The 18,758-nt window shown below is 39.2% G+C and overlaps 1 protein-coding gene across 3 annotated transcripts in view; it reads right to left on the reverse strand.

The window, feature by feature from the left end:
• Window positions 1–18,758, reverse strand: part of pde3b (phosphodiesterase 3B) — a 193,841-nt gene that overhangs the window by 27,547 nt on the left and 147,536 nt on the right. For all 3 annotated transcript variants that reach the window (XM_072272529.1, XM_072272530.1, XM_072272531.1), the window contains exons 3-5: window positions 14,955–15,212; window positions 14,322–14,479; window positions 888–1,006 (exon numbers count right to left, since the gene is read on the reverse strand). In XM_072272529.1, coding sequence (XP_072128630.1) covers window positions 888–1,006; window positions 14,322–14,479; window positions 14,955–15,212 — 535 coding nt within the window. The remainder of the gene's footprint in view (window positions 1–887; window positions 1,007–14,321; window positions 14,480–14,954; window positions 15,213–18,758) is intronic.

Below are 18,758 nucleotides of genomic sequence, written 5' to 3' on the forward strand. Positions count from 1 at the left end.
TTGCAAGTGGAAAGTGGAGTGATATTTGTAAACTTGACTTTTTAAAGTGTAATTTAGCAAGCAAATCACAGTGTGCAAGAGCCCTGTTGAGAAAATCCTTCATAACCCACGACAAGCCTGTGATGTATGTTTTGTGAGAGTGCAGATGAATGAGCGCGAAAATGATCCAACCCAGAGATCAAAGTTCTTATTGACAGTGTTTTGCTAGCTGTTAAAATGAATACCTCGATATATTAAATTCAGTGCACACTTGATGTCGTCACTAGGCGAAAAATTGCACAGCACAAGATTTTTGCGCACACTGATCATCACAAATTAGAGGGAATATTGATTATCATGCCTGGATATGTCTGAATCAGGGAGTGATAAGTTAAATGAGAAAGTCTTTCAATCATACCAGTAGCAACAGAGGTATGCTTTTATGCTTCTTTCAACAAGTTTGTACTTGGCAGCCCTACTGGAAAAGTATTAATGATCCATCCTGTTGACTAAGACAGCTTAAAAAATAAAGACCAGATAACTGGTAAATCATTTATGCAAAAGGAAACTAGTTATAAAGGAGAGAGATAGGTGTCAAGTGACTTGAAAACACGATTTTTTTAAGGTAAATGAAATCTTTTTTTTGTTTTTTCACTTTACTCTTGATATTCATTCATACAATGAAAAAACATAGCAGTGCTCTCTTTTGATATTTACACATCCCTTGATTTCATGCCTACATCCAAAAAGGTGCAAGCTTTGCGTACAAAGACCATTCCATAAGTTCTCATTTTAAGCTGCTTCTAGATTCTAGATATTTTTTAAAGTGGCAACTTCTTTCCTGATCACAATTTTAGTTTTATAAAGAGCAACCAACACTGATTTTAAAAGGAAACGAAATTTGTCACCTGCTCGTCTGGGCCCAAGATGGTGTGATGTTAAAGATAAGGATGCAGATCGAGATTTAGGAATTGTCAACAAGTTTGAACTGGAAGGTCCATTTGCCTGTGAACCAACACCTAAAGAACTGGAAAAGAGAAAACCAACAGATAAGTCAAGCAAAACGTTCTGAATTCAAATCATCTTTGCTTTATATACTACTGAACTAAAAAAAATTAGTGCAATATTTGGAAACCAAGGTTTGATCCTGACTTGGATATTGTCAGAGTGAAATTTGCATGTTTGCCTCATGCCCTCATAGGTTTCATACCATGTGCACAAATGTCCTCCCACATTGTAAAGATATGCTGGAGGGTAGGCTAATTAGCTATTATAAATATCCCTCGAATAAGACATATGGAATTAATGTGGATGCAAGAATAAAAAAAAACTAGGAAAGACTCGATAGTTGCTTGATAGTTGGTGTAAATATGATAGGCCCAAGGGCCTGTTTCCATGCTGTACAATTACAATACACAAGCCAACTTTAAACACTTAAGTCCCTAAAGTCTTGTAAGGTCTTGGGTGAACATCAATGACCAAACACTACACATTTTAAACTTTGAAAAGGTGTGCCCTGGCATTTGAAATAGAGGTTGTGTTAACAATGGTCTGTAGCCACAGGTCATATAAAGCCTGAAAACTAATGGTACATAAATTGATAGATGGTGGGGGATTGGAAATAAAAGCACTTGTGGATAGATTGAGGGAAATCAAGAAATCAAGCAATGATAGAGGTGGAGAGCAATATGGACATCAAGGAGGTGAAGGAGTGGAGGCTGTCTGCTGAATTTTAATTAACTGATTTTCCCGTTAAGAGCTCCCACTGTACTGGGAAGACTATTTTGACCTAGAAATGCTCAGTGAAAAGTGTTCCTGAGACAACAAGGTTGAATTTCTCCTGAAGTGCACACCATACTGTATATGCCCAAAGTGGAAATTATGTCAGGTATATAAGAATAACTCCCACCCAAAAGTTAACTGATTAAATTTCCAGAATGATTCAAAATGACACATTCAGACATTTCACTCCTTAAAAATCTATTAAAAGCAAAAAGCAAAATTCAATTGAATACCCAAACAATTACAAATTATTAAAGAAAAGATCAAGAATGGCTAACTTCTAGCACTTAAAAGTTCCCATGGCTTTATTAGAAAAATTATCAAACCAACATCAAATAGAAAGACCTCCTGTTCGAGAAAAATTAAATGAAGACTTGCAATTATATGCATGTAGAATCTTAGGCCTAAACAATTCTTAATGTAAAAGAAGCCTTTTTGAATTACATTTGCAGTTGGAATAAAGCTCAATCCAACAGCCAAGTTGAGCTTAACAAACAGAATAAATTAATATTGTTCAAAACAATCAAGGAAACACTCCTGCTCTTCCTTAAATGTTTCTTTTCACCAGAGAAGGTAAATAAGATTTAGTGCCTCTAAAACTTATCCAATGTTGTGCTTCTTCTACTGATGGCACCTCCAACAATGTAGCATTTCCTCAAAGCATTACTGATCTGTCAACTTATTTTCCATGTTCACATTCAAACTATGACTGTATGCCTTGAGGATAGAATGTGCTAGATGAGGTACTGAACGAATGCTGATACCTGATTGTTCATGGTAATAAAATGTTGCATTTTGTCACATTTATCCTACAGCAAAAGCACCTGTATTATTGCAAAATGTTTATTATCCTTAAAAGATGGTTTTATAAATGGCACTTTTGATTTAAAGCCAGAAATTTACTAACAGTATAATTAGTTTTACATCACAAATTTAAATGTGATGCAAGACTAAAAGATTATACTGTTAGCAGATTTTAAAGTTGACCTGCAAATTTAAATGTAGACCATTTCTCATATCAACATTAAACAAACTAGACAAGGTGAATTACCAGATATCAGATTAAACTCCAGACCTCAAAAGATAGTGTCAGTAGATCACTCACCATTTTCAGTTAAGGAAATTGTCAACTGAACATTTTGTTTTAAAACAGGCAACTGAATTAGGTATATTATTTATTAAGTGCTGACTAAGCAGCAAAAACCAAAATCTTTCCTTTCCAACTACTACCCTCGTCACTAGACAGCACACCGTAATGGATTCAATAAACACAGACAATAATAGGCACAGATAAAACTAGTGATCCTGATATAAAAGAAGACTGCTCATTTTGAGGATACTTTGCTTAGAGAATGGTCATAGAGTTAGTAAAATATAAACCACAATATTTGCAACCACCATCTGGTTTTCCTGGATAATTAGTTTTCTTCAAACAGTGTAACCACTTCCAAATTTCTGTCAATGGCATTTCTGCAAGCACTTTTATGGATAAGAATTGACTTACAGACATTTCATCCAGTTAACTATTATTGTCTTTTATTCCTAAACAAGGTGAGAAATATAGAGATTGGAGACTTACCAAAGATGAATTTGTATTTTAGTGTCCCAATTTCTCAACATTTAGTAATATTGGAGGATCTTAAAATTTTATATCACAGAAAATACTGTATGGCCCTAACTTACCATTTTCCAAAACCACTGACTATTACTTCAAAAAAAAAAATTGCAATATGACTTCCACAATAATTCCTTTTAGAATATTTCATGTCTTAATGTTTGTGACAAAACATCTTATTCTAACCTATTTAGTGTCATAGCTTCATCCAGCATGGAAAACAGTCCCCCTTGGAACAACTTGTCCATGCCAACTAAGATGACTAAGTGAGCTAACCACTTGCCTGTGTTTAGCAATAACCTTCTAAACCTATAACTGCTACATGCCGTTATTACACCATTGGTGAGGTTCGTTAATCCTCGACTGTCATTCAAACTGAACATTGTGGTTCCGAACTTCGCCTATCCCACTTTTAAAAGCTTCCAACTTTCCAATCCTCCCATTACCTGCAAAGCATCTCACCCAACTGAGTTCTGCATTATCTCCTCTAAACCACCAGTTTGGGACTTCAACCTATGGTCAAGTCCTATCTCTCTCCCTAACTATTTAAAAACTAATAGAATTCTCATCACCACCACCGACTCCCTCACCTTTCCGGAATACCTCCCACCTAAACAAAGAGACTTTCTTTCTTTAAGCATAGCCAGTGCTTCCAGCACAGCTTTCTGTTTTCATCCCAATCATCATATCTTCTATCTCCTTTTCTACACTCCTTGTGACACCATCCTCTTCCTGAGTAAATAGCAATATCAAATATCTGTTCAGTATTCCAGTTTTATACAAGGCATCTGGCACAGAGTCTGGCCCTGTGGCTCAGAAGGGTAGGGAAAGGAAGAGGATGGCAGCAGTGACAGGGGACTCCATAGTTATGGGGTCAGACAGGCGATTCAGTGGTCACAGGAAAGCAGCACGGATGGTAGTTTGCCTCCCAAGTGCCAGGGTCCGGGATGTTTCTGATCGGGTCCACGATATCCTGAAGTGGAAAGGACAACTGCCAGAGGTCGTGGTACATATTGGTACCAACAGCATAGGCAAGAAAAGGGAGGAGGTCCTGCAAGCAGACTACAGGGAGTTAGGAAGGAAGTTGAGAAACAGGACCACAAAGGTAGTCACCTTGAGATTACTGCCTATGCCACATGACAGTGACTATTGTAATAGAGTGAGGTGGAGGATAAAATGCGTGGCTGAGGGACTGGAGCAGAGGGCAGGGATTCAGATTTTTGGATCATTGGGACCTCTTTTGGGACAGGAGCGACCTGTACAAAAAAGACAGGTTGCACTTGAATCCCAGGGAGGCCAATATCCTGGCGGGGAGGTTTGTGAAGGCTACTGGGGAGAGTTTAAACTAGGATTGCTGGGCGAGGGGAACCAAACTGAAGAGATGAAGGATGAAGGAAGCGGTAGTTGGGTTACAAATAGAGAAAGCTTGGAGACAGTATGAAAGGGAGGATAGGCAGGTGATCGAGAAGGTTCGCGCTCAGACCGATGGTTTGAGATGTGTCTATTTTAATATAAGGAGTATTATGAACAAAGCGGATAAGCTTAGAGCGTGGATCAGTACTTGGAGCTATGATGTTGTGGCCATTTCAGAAACTTGGATGACTCAGGGGCAGAAATGGCTACTTCCAAGAGCCAGGCTTTAGATGTCTCACAAAGGACAGGGAGAGAGGCAAAAGAGGTGGGGGCGCGGCACTGTTGATCAGTGATAGTGTCATGGCTGCAGAAAAGGAGGAAGACATGGATGGATTGTCTACTGAATCTCGGTGGGTGGAAGTTAGGAACAGGAAAGGTTCAGTAACTCTACCGTGTGTTTTTTTATAGACGACCCAGTAGTAACAGGGACATCGATGAGCAGATGGGGAGACAGATTCTGGAAAGGTGTAACAACAGGCTTGTTGTGGTGGGAGATTTTAATTTTCCAAATATAGATTGGCATATCCCTAGAGTGAGGGGTTGAGATGGGGCGGAGTTTGCTAGGTATGTTCAAGAAGGTTTCTTGACACATTATGTAGATAAGCCTACAAGAGGAGAGGTTGTACTTGATCTGGTATTGGGAAATGAATTTGGTCAGGAGTCAGATCTCTGAGTGGGAGAGCATTTTGGAGATAGTGATCACAATTCTATCTCGTTTACCATAGCGTTAGAGAAGAATAGGAACTGACAAGTTAGGAAAGTGTTTAATTGGAGTAAGGGGAAATATGAGGCTATCAGGCAAGAACTTAGAAGCATAAATTGGGAACAGATGCTCAGGAGGTATTTCCGTGTAGTTCTGCATAGGTATATTCCAATGAGACAGGGAAAATAGGTTACAGAAACCGTGGTGTACAAGGGCTGTTGTAAATCTAGTCAAGAAGAAAAGAACAGCTTACGAAAGGTTCAAAAAAACTAGGTAATGATAGAGATCTAGATGATTATAAGGCCAGCAGGAAAGAGTTTAAGAAAGACATTAGGAAAACCAGCAGGGGCCATGAGAAGGCTTTGGTGGACAGGATTAAGGAAAACCCCAAGGCATTCCACAAGTATGTGAAGAGCAAGAGGATAAGACTCAAGAGAATAGGACCAATTAAGTGTGACAGTGGAAAAGTATGTATGAAACCGGAGGAGACAGCAGAGGAACTTAATGAGTACTTTGCTTCAGTATCCACTGTGAAAAGGATCTTGGCGTTTATAGGGATGACTTACAGCAGACTGAAAAGATTGAGCATGTAGATATTAAGAAAGAGGATGTGCTGGAGCTTTTGAAAAGCATCAAGTTGGATAAGTCACCAGAACAAGACAAGATGTGTGAGGCGAGGGAGGAGATGGCTGAGCCTCTGGCGATGATCCTTGCATCATCAATGGGAACAGAAGAGGTTCCGGAGAATTGGAGGGCTGAGGATGTTGTTCCATTATTCAAGAAAGGGAGTAGACATAACCCAGGAAATTATAGACCAGTGAATCTTACTTCAGTGGTTGGTAAGTTGATGGAGAAGATCCCAAGAGGCAGGATTTATGAACATTTGGAGAGGCATAACATGATTAGGAATAGTCAGCATGGCTTTGTGAAAGACAGGTCATGCCTTACGAGCCTGATTGAATTTTTTGAGGATACGACTAAACGCATTGATGAAGGTAGAGCCATAGATGTAGTGTATATGGATTTCAGCAAGGCATTCAGCTCTCTGATCCATGGCTCTCTAGTCCACGTGCAGCGTTTGGTCATTTTGTAACCACAATATCAGCAGCTTGTCCAGTTGAGTTTACAATTGATGGTGGTCCTCATCTTGTCTGTTGTATACTTAATATTTCAATGATATTTGAGTGCTAATGAGATTATGGTGCCTATGATATTATGGCACCTATAAAAAAAAGTTTTCACCCCTCTTGGAAGTCTTCATGTTTTATTGTTTACAACATCAAATCACAGTGGATTTAATTTGGCTTTTTTGACACTGATCAACAGAAAAAAACGTGTGTGCGGGAGTGCGGGAGAGAGAGAGAGAGAGAGAGAGAGAGAGAGATTCACTGTCACAGCCATCTATGACAATGAATTCCACAGACTTACCACTCTCTGGTTGAAGAAATTCCACACCACCTCCGTTCTAAAGGTATATCCTTGTATACTGAGGCTCTGCCCTCTGTCCCTTGACTTTACCACAATTGGAAACAACCTTTCAACGTCCACTCTATCCAGGCCTTTCAACAGTTCGTAAGTTTCATTCTTCTCAACTCCAGTCAGTACAGGCCAAAAGCCATCAAACACTCCACAAATGTTAACCCTAACATGCCCAGGATCATTCGCCATAAGACCATAAGATATAGGAGCAGAAGTAGGCCATTCGGCCCATTGAGTCTGCTCCGCCATTCAATCATGGGCTGATTCAAATTTTCCAGTCATCCCCACTCCCCTGCCTTCACTCCATACCCTTTGATGCCCTGGCTAATCAAGAACCTATCTATCTCTGCCTTAAATATACCCAATGACTTGGCCTCCACAGCTGCTCATGGCAACAGATTCCACAGATTTACCACCCTCTGACTAAAGTAATTTCTCCGCATCTCAGTTCTAAATGGACATCCTTCAATCCTGAAGTTGTGCCCTCTTGTGCTAGACTCTGTTTTTATGGGAAATAACTTCACCATATCTAATCTGTTCAGGCTTTTTAACATTTGCAATCTTTCTATGAGATCCCACCTCATTCTCCTGAACTCTAGGGAATACAGCTCGAGATCTGTCAGATGTTCCTCATACGGAAACCCTTTCATTCCTGGAATCATTCTCGTGAATCTTCTCTGAACCATCTCCAATGTCAGTGTATCCTTTCTAAGATAAAGAGCCCAAAACTGCGCATAATACTCCAAGTGTGGTCTCACGAATGCCTTATAGAGCCTCAAAACCACATCCCTACTCTTATATTTTATACCTCTAGAAATGAATGCCAACATTGCATTTGCCTTCTTCACAACTGACTGAACCTGGAGGTCAACCTTCAGGGTATCATGCACAAGGACTCCCAAGTCCCCTTGCATCTCTGCATTTTGAATTCTCTCCCCATCTAAACAATAGCCTGCCCGTTTATTTCTTCCACCAAAGTGCATGACCATTCACTTTCCAACATTGTATTTAATTTCCCACTTCTTTGCCCATTCCCCTAAACTATCTAAGTCTCTCTGCAGACTCACTGTTTCATCAACACTACCCGCTCCTCCACCTATCTTTGTATCATCGGCAAATTTAGCCACAAATCCATTAGTACCGTAGTCCAAATCATTGATATACATCATCATTGAACTCCACTGGTAACCAGGAGCCAGCCAGAATAGCATCCCTTTATTCCCACTCTCTGTTTTCTGCCAATCAGCCAATGCTCTACCCATGCTAGTAACTTCCCTGTAATTCCATGGGCTTTTATCTTGCTAAGCAGCCTCATGTGTGGAACCTCCCCAAAAGCCTTCTGAAAATTCTCATGAATCGCCTCTGGACCCTCTCCAATGCTGGCTCACAATACTCCAACTGTGGTCTGACTACGCCTTATAAAGCTTCAGCATTACATCCCTGCTTTGATATTCTGGTCATCTCAAAATAAATGCTAACATTGCATTTACCTTCCCTACTACAGACTCAACCTGCATGTTAATATTTAAGGGAATCTTGCACAAATTCCTTTCCACTTCTGATTTCTAAACTCACTCCCCATTTAGAAACTAATCTATGCCTTTATTCCATCTACCAAAGCGCATGACCATACACTTCCCTACACTGTATTCCACCTATCACCTCTGCCCATTCTCTTTATCTGTCAAAATCCTTCTGTAGATACCCTGCTTCCATAACTCTACTTGCTCATCCATCTGCCTTTGTATCATCCGCAAACTTGCCATCAATGCCATCATCCAGATCCTTAATATGTAACATGAAAAGTAGTGGACTCAACATTAACCCCTGTAACCACTAGTCAGAGGCAGCCAACTAGAAAATGCCCCCCTTTATTCCCACTATTTGCTTTCTGCCAGTGAGCCAAACTTCTGTCCTTTCCTATAATACCATGGGCTCTTAGCTTGTTTAATTCCTCATTTGCAGTACCTTATCAAAGACCTCATAAAAATCAAAGTAAACAATATCCACAAACTTTGCTCTGTCTACAATGCCTGTTATTTCCTCAAAAAATTAATGCCACTGTGGGTGGTATTAGACGCTAAAAAGATGGTCACTGCCTGCAAATATTGTGATGGAAATGTTAGTTCCTGAGCACTGGCTAGATTTTGCTGAATGCAGTCATGAACTGCTTCATTTGCCAAGGAATGAAATTCCAACACACTTATCAGTGAAAACTTCCACTTCAGACATTATAGAAACATAGAAAACTACAGCACAATACAGGCCCTTTGGCCCACAAAGCTGTGCCAAACATGTCCTTACCTGAAAAATTACCTAGGGTTACCCATGGCCCTTTATTTTTCTGAGCTCCATATACCTGTCTAGCAGTCTCTTAAAAGACCCTATCATATCCTCCTCCACCACCATCGCCGGTAGCCCATTCCACGCACTCACCACTCTCTGCGTAAAAAACTTACTCCTGATATCTCCTCCGCACCTACTTACAAGCACCTTAAAACTGTGCTCTCTCATGCTAGCCATTTCAGCCCTGGGAAAAAGCTTCTGACTATCCACACGATCAATGCCTCTCATCATCTTATACTCCTTCTTATGATAGAAGAAAGGTCACTGATGAAAAAGCAGAGATCACTTGGCCTATGACACAGTCCTAAGCTACTTCCAGAGTGATGTTCTGAGACAAGGGTGATTGAATTCCAGCAACCACAAGCTTCTTCATTGGAATGGTATTTGAGTCAAACCAAATCACAATGCTTCCTTGATATTCAGGTTGACCAGGGCTTCATGATCTCACACAAAGTCAAATGATGCTCAATGATAAGGCCAGAAAATTTCACCTTATCACTGAAATTCAGCTCTCGGGTCCATGTTTGGGCTATGGCAATGATGAACTTTGTAGCTGAGCAACATAGTGAAACCCATTCTGACTTCTCGTGATATTATTGGTAAGTGCATGCTATAATAATACTGCATAGACCAGAATTTTTATTTGTATTCAATGACTCATGCTGTTTGCTGGCCAATCCTATAAAAACAGCTTTCACAGTGCCTGCAAGATGTGTACGTGTGTGACTTAGGAACCATACTGGGGATTCAACTCAAGTCCTCTGAAGTTATTTGCTGACATTCTATTTCATATTTGACCTGATAATGATACACACCCTTTGTCTTCCAAAGAACACTTCGGTGACAATTACCCAACACTCACTCACCTGAGCATCTGCATTTCATTGCACATCTCTAATTTAATGTCCTTCAAGCTTCTGTTCACCAGCAGCACCCTCTTTTCCCATTCAATCTCTGACCAAACTGTGTCATTCTCATGACCCCACACAACACATAAGCAAGAGGATTTAATTCATGGAGAATTAAGGATGTTATTTGTTTTGAAGGCAAAGAGGAAATTTGATTTACTGGACTGCAAATGATACAGAAGAATTCACTGAAATATGGAAAATGGCAGTGAGGAGGTAAATAAAATTTACTCTATTATAGGTAGCAATGCCATGCGATGGATGGATTATTCTTGACCAAGACATGACTTAAAGTAGTCAGTTCTAGGTCTTTAACATTTTCAAATTTTAGAAGTTAACAAGATAGAGGACGCAACATTTTAAATGTTGCAAATTTTATAGAGCTTGAAATGTAATAATTGGTATGAGAGTACCTATGGACTTCAGGCTGCTGACAGCATTGTTAGTCCTGATGAAGGGCCTCGGCCCGAAACGTGGACTGTACCTCTTCCTATAGATGCTACCTGACCTTCTGCATTCACCAGCATTTTTTGTGTGTGTTGCTGTAATTTATTCATATTCCTTTTCAGTTTTGATGAATCTTAAAACAGGTCATGCTAGCAGTCAGCCAGAATTTACTGTTGGAAGCTCATCAAACATTTTGTATACAAGTATTGGTTTATATATTTGCTTCTTATGGGTCCCTGCACACAGAGGTGTTAAGTGGGTTGATTGTTTCGCTAAAAAACCTGTTAAAAGTTCAACAGTGGATATAGCAAATCAGAAGCTAAGGGGTTGGTAGGGTGAAGAATTAGGGATTTATGGCAAAACTTGCGGGATAAAGGGCATAAGAGGAGACACCTTAAGAGAATACATAAAACTTTTGGGTTTATAGGAGAAGGGGGTAAAACAAGGAAAGGAATTATTTTGACACACCTTTGAATTGAGCACATCATTACTTCTTATATCTTGTTGGAAAACATCATTCTGAGTTGTGTAGGATTTGTCATCATTGTGAAACAGTTGAACATATACTATTACAGTGTGAAGCATGTATGGTTGAAACAAATCAAATGCAGACATCATTACAATTTTTGGGGTTGGTAGCTTTTATTTAAAAACGTTCTTAAGTTATGGGAGTAACTTAATTCACAGAATTGTCTTTCATTACTTACAATCTATAGGGCTTTTGGGGCAATTTAGTTTACATTTGAAAGTGAAGTAGAAAGCCCCACCCCATCCCCTCCCCCTCCCCCAGTTCACTCCACCACTCTCCAGTCCAGTTGATGGCAGTAATGCACCTTTAAGTTGGACTGCCAACCACCATTAAAAAGTCAGAAGAAGAAGAAATATGTAGAAGACAAAATTTTTGGACCAAGGATAGAAATGTCATGTACTAGAGAACATGCTTTAAAGGTGAGAGAGGGCAAGTTTAAAGATTAAGTGCAGAGCAAGTATTTTTGTAGAGTGGTAGGTGCCTGAGTGGTAGGTGCTGCTGGAGGTGGTAGTGGAAGCAGATATGATATTTGTGGTTAAGAGGTTTTTAAGATGAACATGTTTCTATGCAGGGAATGGAGGGATATTGATCATATGCAGGTAAAAGAGATTTAGTTTAATTTGGCAATGTGGTCAGCACTATGTTTTTAAAGAGTTTATAATATAGCAAATCAATTTTGAAGACAGAAGGAAGGAACAGGGAAGTTTTAAGAGTGGCCTTACAAATGCTGGTACTATGAGAAGACGTTATGACAGAGTAAACTAGAAAAGATCATTAGCTATGTAATAAACTACAGGTCAGATTCCAAATTATTAGCATAAGACCTAAAAGCGAGGAGAGAAATCATCAACACATGAAATTCTGAAGATACTGGAAATCTTGAGCAACACACACACAATGCTAGAGCAAGTCACCAAGTAAGGCAGCATTCATGGAAGGGAACATTTTGAACCAAAACCTTTCATCAGGACAAGGAAGGGGACAGAAGCCAGATTAAGGTGGTGTGGGAAGGGGAAGGAGTACACGCTGGCAGGTGATAGATGACACCAGCAGAAGGTGAAGGTATATGGGTAGGGGAGGGGTGATGAAGTAAGAAGCTAGGAGGGGATAAACGGCAGAGGTGAAAGAGGAGGAATCTAATAGGAGAGGACAGTGGACCATGGAAAACAGGGAAGGAGAAGGAGAACCAGAGCAAGGTGGTGGGCAGGTGAGAGGGTAACCAGAATGGGAATGGGAAAAGAAAGGAGGGAGAGGGCAACGATGATGAGAAGCCAGTGTACAGAGAGGAAATAGAGCATCTTGTGGAATAGTGCAAGCACAACTTGAGTCTCAATATGGACAAGACTAAAGAGATGATTGTGAAATGTAAAAAGGTGCAGGCTAATCACTCCTTACTGTACATAAATAGTTCCTCCATGGAGAGAGTTAGGAGCACCAAGTTTCTGGGAGTGCACATAATGGATAATTTCACTTGGTCCCTCAACACCACCTTTTTTTTTGGTCAAGAAAGTACAGCAGTGTCTCCACTTCCTGAGGAGATTGAGGCAAGTGATGCTACCCAAACCCCATTCTAATCAATTTTCAGAGGATTGAGTGTGCCATTGAACACCATTCAGTGTGTCCTGATCAGCTGCAACATCACTGTATGATACGGGAATTGCAAGGCATCTGACTGTAAGATCCTACGGAGGATTGCAAGGATTACTGAAAGGATCATCGGGGTTTCTCTTCCACCCATCCGTGATATTTATCAGGAGCGCTATGTACTCATTGCCAAGGGTTCCTCCCATCCATCCTCAGTACTGTTGGAGATAGTAGAAATTATGGCGAATGATATAGAGGCTTGTGGGGTGGACAAGAGGAGATCTATCCCTATTATGACAGCCGGAAGATGAGGTGAGGGCAAATATGTGGGAAATGGAGAAGATGTGAATGAGGCAGCATTGATAGTATTGGAAGGAAAATCCCATTCTTTGAAAAAAAAGATAACATTTCAATGTTCTAGAATGGAAAGCCCCAACCATCAGAGAACAGCTGTGGCGGAGACAGAGGAACTGAGAGAAGGCTACAGGATTTTTACAAGTGAAAGGATGGGAAGGGCTATATTCAAGATAATTGTGAGACTAAGTGGGTTTATAAATGATATAAGTGAATAGCCTGGCTCCAATGATGGAAACAGAGAGATTAAGAAAGCAGAGAGAAGTGTCAGAGATGAACCAAGTAGATTTGAAGGCATGGTGGTAGTTGGAGGCATAGTTGATGAAATTGACAAGCACAGCATGGGTGCAAGAAGCAGCATCAATGCAGACATCAATGTAGCAGAGGAAAAGTTGGGAAGCATTACCAGTGTAGGCTTGGAATATGGGCTGTTCCACATAGCCACAAAAAGGCAGGCATAGGTGGGACCCATGTGAGTATCTATGGGTACACCTTTAGTTGGGAGAAAGTGGAAGGAGCCAAAAGAGAAATTGCTGAGAGTAAGAACCATTTCTGCCAGTTGAAGGAGGGTGGTGGTGGATGAGAACTGGTTAGGTCTGTTGTCAGGAAAGAAGCGAGAGCTTTAAGGCCTTCCTGATGAGGGGATACAAGTGTATCGGGACTGGATGTCAATAGAGAAAGTAAGGCAATCGGGGCTAGGGAAATGAAAGTTATTTAAGTGATGAAGTGTCACAAATGTAGGTATAATGGAACTGAACCAAGGGGAACAAAATGAAACTGTGGTATGCAGACATGAGAAAAATCCTTTTTACTTTATAATGATAAGGAATGTAATGCTTGTACAACAGTAAAAGAGACCAAGTTCCTAAGAAATGATAAAAAGTGTACTAAACAAGTACTTGAAGAACATAAAAGGTTAAGGACAGAAAAATTAAAGCCATATGGATCTTGCCAGTTCTCTCTTTCGAAGCGTCAGCCAATATAGAAAAGAAAATCGGTACCTTTTTGTGGTATATACCTTTAACATTGCAGAGCAACAACTTCCAGAAAGGTTAACTGCAAGTTTCGTAATGGTTGGCAGAGCTGTTCAAATCAACCACTGGTTTGATGTGATTCACAACTTGTGGTATCACTTCCTTGGCATACATTATTGGACCTCAAAAATAGTATGTATAAAATTACCTCACTGAACCACTCTCTGGGTATGGTTTTATTCCACTGTTCCGATCCCATCTAAGAGGAGCAGGCTCCATTGTTGGCAAGCCAGTTGCTGATGTGGTGGTTGTCCATGTTCCTGTATTTCTTCTTAGCTGGCCAGTTGGTAAACTTCTTCTCAAACGCTAATTGAAAGATAAGTGAGGTTAACAATCCAATGCACTTATCACAACTCCAATTTTTTGGAGATATAGTTGTATCAGCAGGATACACTCCAACATGAGAATTGAGGAGAATGAGCAAAATCTAACTACTTACTAAACAGGACAGATAGAAAACTTGGAGACAATTATTTCTAGGTAGCTTTTGATAACATTAAATTGCTAAGAGAGGTATAACAGAAAAAAAATTAAAACTGAACTCTCCCAAGAGAAATTTATGAAACTGAATCTGTAGATGAGCATCAGAACATTTATATGATTAATAATAATAACATTCAACTAAATTTAAATGATAATTCAGGAAAATAAAGTCAGAAATCCTAGCAAATTCCATGTACTTTCTCAAAGGTTACAATTACAGGCACCTATTATACAACAATAATATTCATAACAATGTAATGTAGTTTATACTTAAACAGATTAGTTAAGTTTTTCTAACCTTTGGAAAAATTCTTTCCCCTTTATCCGAAGAGTCCTCCATTTCTGAACAGGTGTAAGAGTCAGAGAATGATGTAAGGGGATTCACTCTTGGCCTGTGTGTATTAGAATACGTGAGCTGGGATGCAATTAGACTGCTGACAGTTCGCAGAGATGATGTGATATTGGAAGGGACTGATGGGTCAGCAAGAAGGTCTGTAACCAAGCTCTGTGCCTCACCCATAACAGCAAGATCCACTCCACAGCCATTACTAGAATTCTGTGGCAAGAACAAAGAAAAGGTTTTCATAGTACAGTTTTACTCAAGTTACTACTTTCAGGGCATGTAAAATTTCAATGTAATAGTTACTTTTCTCCAATATAAATATATCTGGATCTTGCTGAAAGTTAATTGAATTTGCAACATACATTATCCAAAGTAGTCCTATTTTTCTAGAGCTTGTTTGAAGATGTATATGATTTTAATTAATTCAGGATGTATCAAGGTCAGGGGTTCCCAATCTCAGATGCATGGACTCCTTAATGATATTGGTCCATAGCATAAATAAGGCTGGGAACCCCTGATCTAAGTGCTTCACAGTCAAATAATTAACACTGTTAACCTGTAAACTCTTCTAGTACAGGTATTGTTCCCAAAGCAAAAATCTCACAAGTAGCTACAAGATATATAACTGATTAATTTCAAATAAATATTGCTTTTTTCTTCTTTAAATATGGACTGGAAACCAGGAAAGACCTCACAAACACAAGAGGTTCTGCAGAAGCTAGAAATCTAGAGTAACACATACAAAACACCAGAGGAACTCAGCAGTTCAGACAGCATCTACAGAAAGGAATACACAGTTGATGTTTCAGGCCATGACCCTTCATCAGGGCTGGGCCTATTCATTAGTCCAGTCTTGATGAAGGGTCTTGACCTGAAACGTCATCTGTTTATTCCCTTCCAGACACACTGAACAACAACATTAATGACAATAAGCAATTAGTATTATCACACGTATCAAAAACTATTAATTCACGTGCCAGTTTATTCATTTCAAAAACTGAGCACAATTTCAAAACAACATGTATTAAAATAATTCCCAAATCACGCAATCCCCAGATTGCAATGACTGTAAGATCTAAGTTCCCATTATTCTACCACGAAATTAACAAAAACTTTTGGGATTCGCATATGTGCAATTAAAAATAAAACAATACAATCCCAAAGTTGCAGATCACAATTCCTTTGAAAATCTACAACTCTGAACAAGCTCCAAGCATGGTTTTTAAGAACATAATCATATTAAGTGCTTTGGATGGCTTTGAGCTGCATTATATAAATTAAAACTGCTGTTATCGTCGAAGATCTCTGCCAGTGAGAAGGACAAAGGCAGCAAGTGCATGGGAACACTACATCCTGCAGATTACCCTCTGAGCCACACACATTCATCAATCGATATTATATCACTTCTTTCTCTCCCCCCATCCCCACCACCACCCATGTCACAGAGTCGAAATACTGAAGTTTCCTTTCTCATTGTACTGTGGGGAAACCTCCTCAGAAAGATGGTAGCACTTGAAGTTGGTGGCTCACCATCAACTTTACAACAATTAAGGATGGGCATCAAAAATGCTGAACTGTTCAGGCAATTATCATAAAATTGAGGCTTGTTCTCAAGGTGATTTGATTGACAGTATTATAAACTGCAATATGTACACTTCTACGAGTACAATATCCAATATGAAATACAGTTGTTCCAATCTACTGTTAATGGAAGTGGCTGACCTAAGGAAAAGAAAACAATGGACATTATTCCTGGACACACTGTGCAGTTTGCTGATGACAAAAATTCTGCTTTGGTTCATAAATTACTATTATTTTTAATTCTTCTTTCAGCTTAACTTGTTTTAGATGCTCCCTTGTATTATTCCTTTCCTTTGTTTGCACACATTCCAACCGTAGATTGATTATAACACAAAATTATTTTCTTACTATTGAAAAAGCAAGCAAGTGAACAGAATTTACAGGCTTAGTATTGCAGCATCTATGCATTCAAGAACAAACCGTACAAATGGCAAGGTAAACCTGGCCTTGTCTAGCACCAGGGAAATTCTCTTTTTGGTAAGAAATAGAAACAAAGGTAATGGGCACAGAAGAGCAATACACCAAAGGTGAAATATTCAGGAGCACAGGCATCGCAGAATTAAACAGAAGATACATGCAGGAACACTTCAGGAAAAAGAGAATTATAAAGTTATTGCTGAACTACGACTGATGATGCAATTTAAATAACATTAACTTTATGCCCTTCAGGCTGTAAACATAATTGATGATTATGTAGATATTTTATACCAGTAATTTAACTCAAATATTTAACATTACACTTGATTTCATTTTGCCTTTGCAGCTTCAGAATTGAGATGAAACTCAAGAGTGATATTTGCACATAGTGAATATGCATCATAAAGAACAAAAAAATCTAATTTACAATACAGAATCTGTAGTTATCACTAACAGCTGAACAACTGAAAGATTTATTGCAAGGGAGACAAATTAGCATATCACTGACGCAGCTTCATTTGAAGCTTCAAAATAAATGCGGGGCTTTTGTCACTTATTTTGTAAACTAAATTGTCCAATACTTCAGAAGTCAGCCCTAGTTATCATGATTTAAAGAACAGGCAGGAAGTTACTAGCTCATACTTTGCCATTAAAATACTGGTAAATCTAACAGCATTAATTTAGTTATGCAAAATACTTCAGCTACTTCTGTCCAGGAAACCATGCTTTCTCATGAATTTTGTGAAAATTAAGCCTACAATGTATGCTTTACCATTGAAATGCATTGAAAAGCACAAGGTTGCTATACTAGCACAGTAAAACTGAACTAAATTTGCAATGAAGATTATAGTTGTTTTGAAATAATACAGAACCAAGCATTTAGAGATGTCCACATAAAATTAAACTTGCATTTACAACAAAATATACTATGACATGTTAGAAATTACTGCCCACAAACTCCTGCATTTTGAGATAATGAAATGCCTTCTACTGTAAACCTTCTAAATTTTTTAAAGTGTAAAATTTTAAAATCATCTCACCTTTCCAATCCTCTATTTTGTTTTATCATTTCAATTTTCTTTTCCTCTATTTTCAATTTGCTTTTCCTCTCTTTCTTATTGTTGGCATTTCATTTCTTTCTCAGTTTTTGTGTTATTTCACCGAAACTGAGGAAATGCAATTCTGTTTCCTGCTTTCTGCTTCTTAGTTTCCTGTATGTCAGCTAGGACGGACAGCTCAAACAACTTGACTGCATCATAGTTGTTGAACGGCATGAACTATCTAGGCCTGCAGGTATCCAGTCAACACACAATATTTTGCTTTGTGGGCAGTTTTCTTTAGCCAGCTGTGAACTAAATTCACACCAGCTAATTTTCACAGAGAAAAAAAAATTTCTGTGAAAAATAGCTGGTGTAGATTTAGTTTACTCATGACAGAACAGTATAACATACAGTATATTAAGTTGTGATTGAGTTAAAAGACAATGGGACTTGACTTCCAGCCTATTGGGATGACCATACTTGGTGCTCAAAATTGCCAGCCCCACATATCCCCATTTGTTTGGCCCAGATGTTGAGAATGTCTCTCTTTGGTCTTTTTGACCACTCTCCACTGAACATCGACGACTCCTCCGTAGAGATCGTTAAGAGCACCAAATCTCTTGGCGTTCACCTGGCGGAGAATCTCACCTGGTCCCTCAACACCAGCTCCATAGCCAAGAAAGCCCAGCAGCGTCTCTACTTTCTGCGAAGGCTGAGAGAA

The sequence above is a fragment of the Mobula birostris genome, chromosome 11, assembly GCF_030028105.1.
Source record: "Mobula birostris isolate sMobBir1 chromosome 11, sMobBir1.hap1, whole genome shotgun sequence".
Lineage (NCBI taxonomy): Eukaryota > Metazoa > Chordata > Chondrichthyes > Myliobatiformes > Myliobatidae > Mobula > Mobula birostris.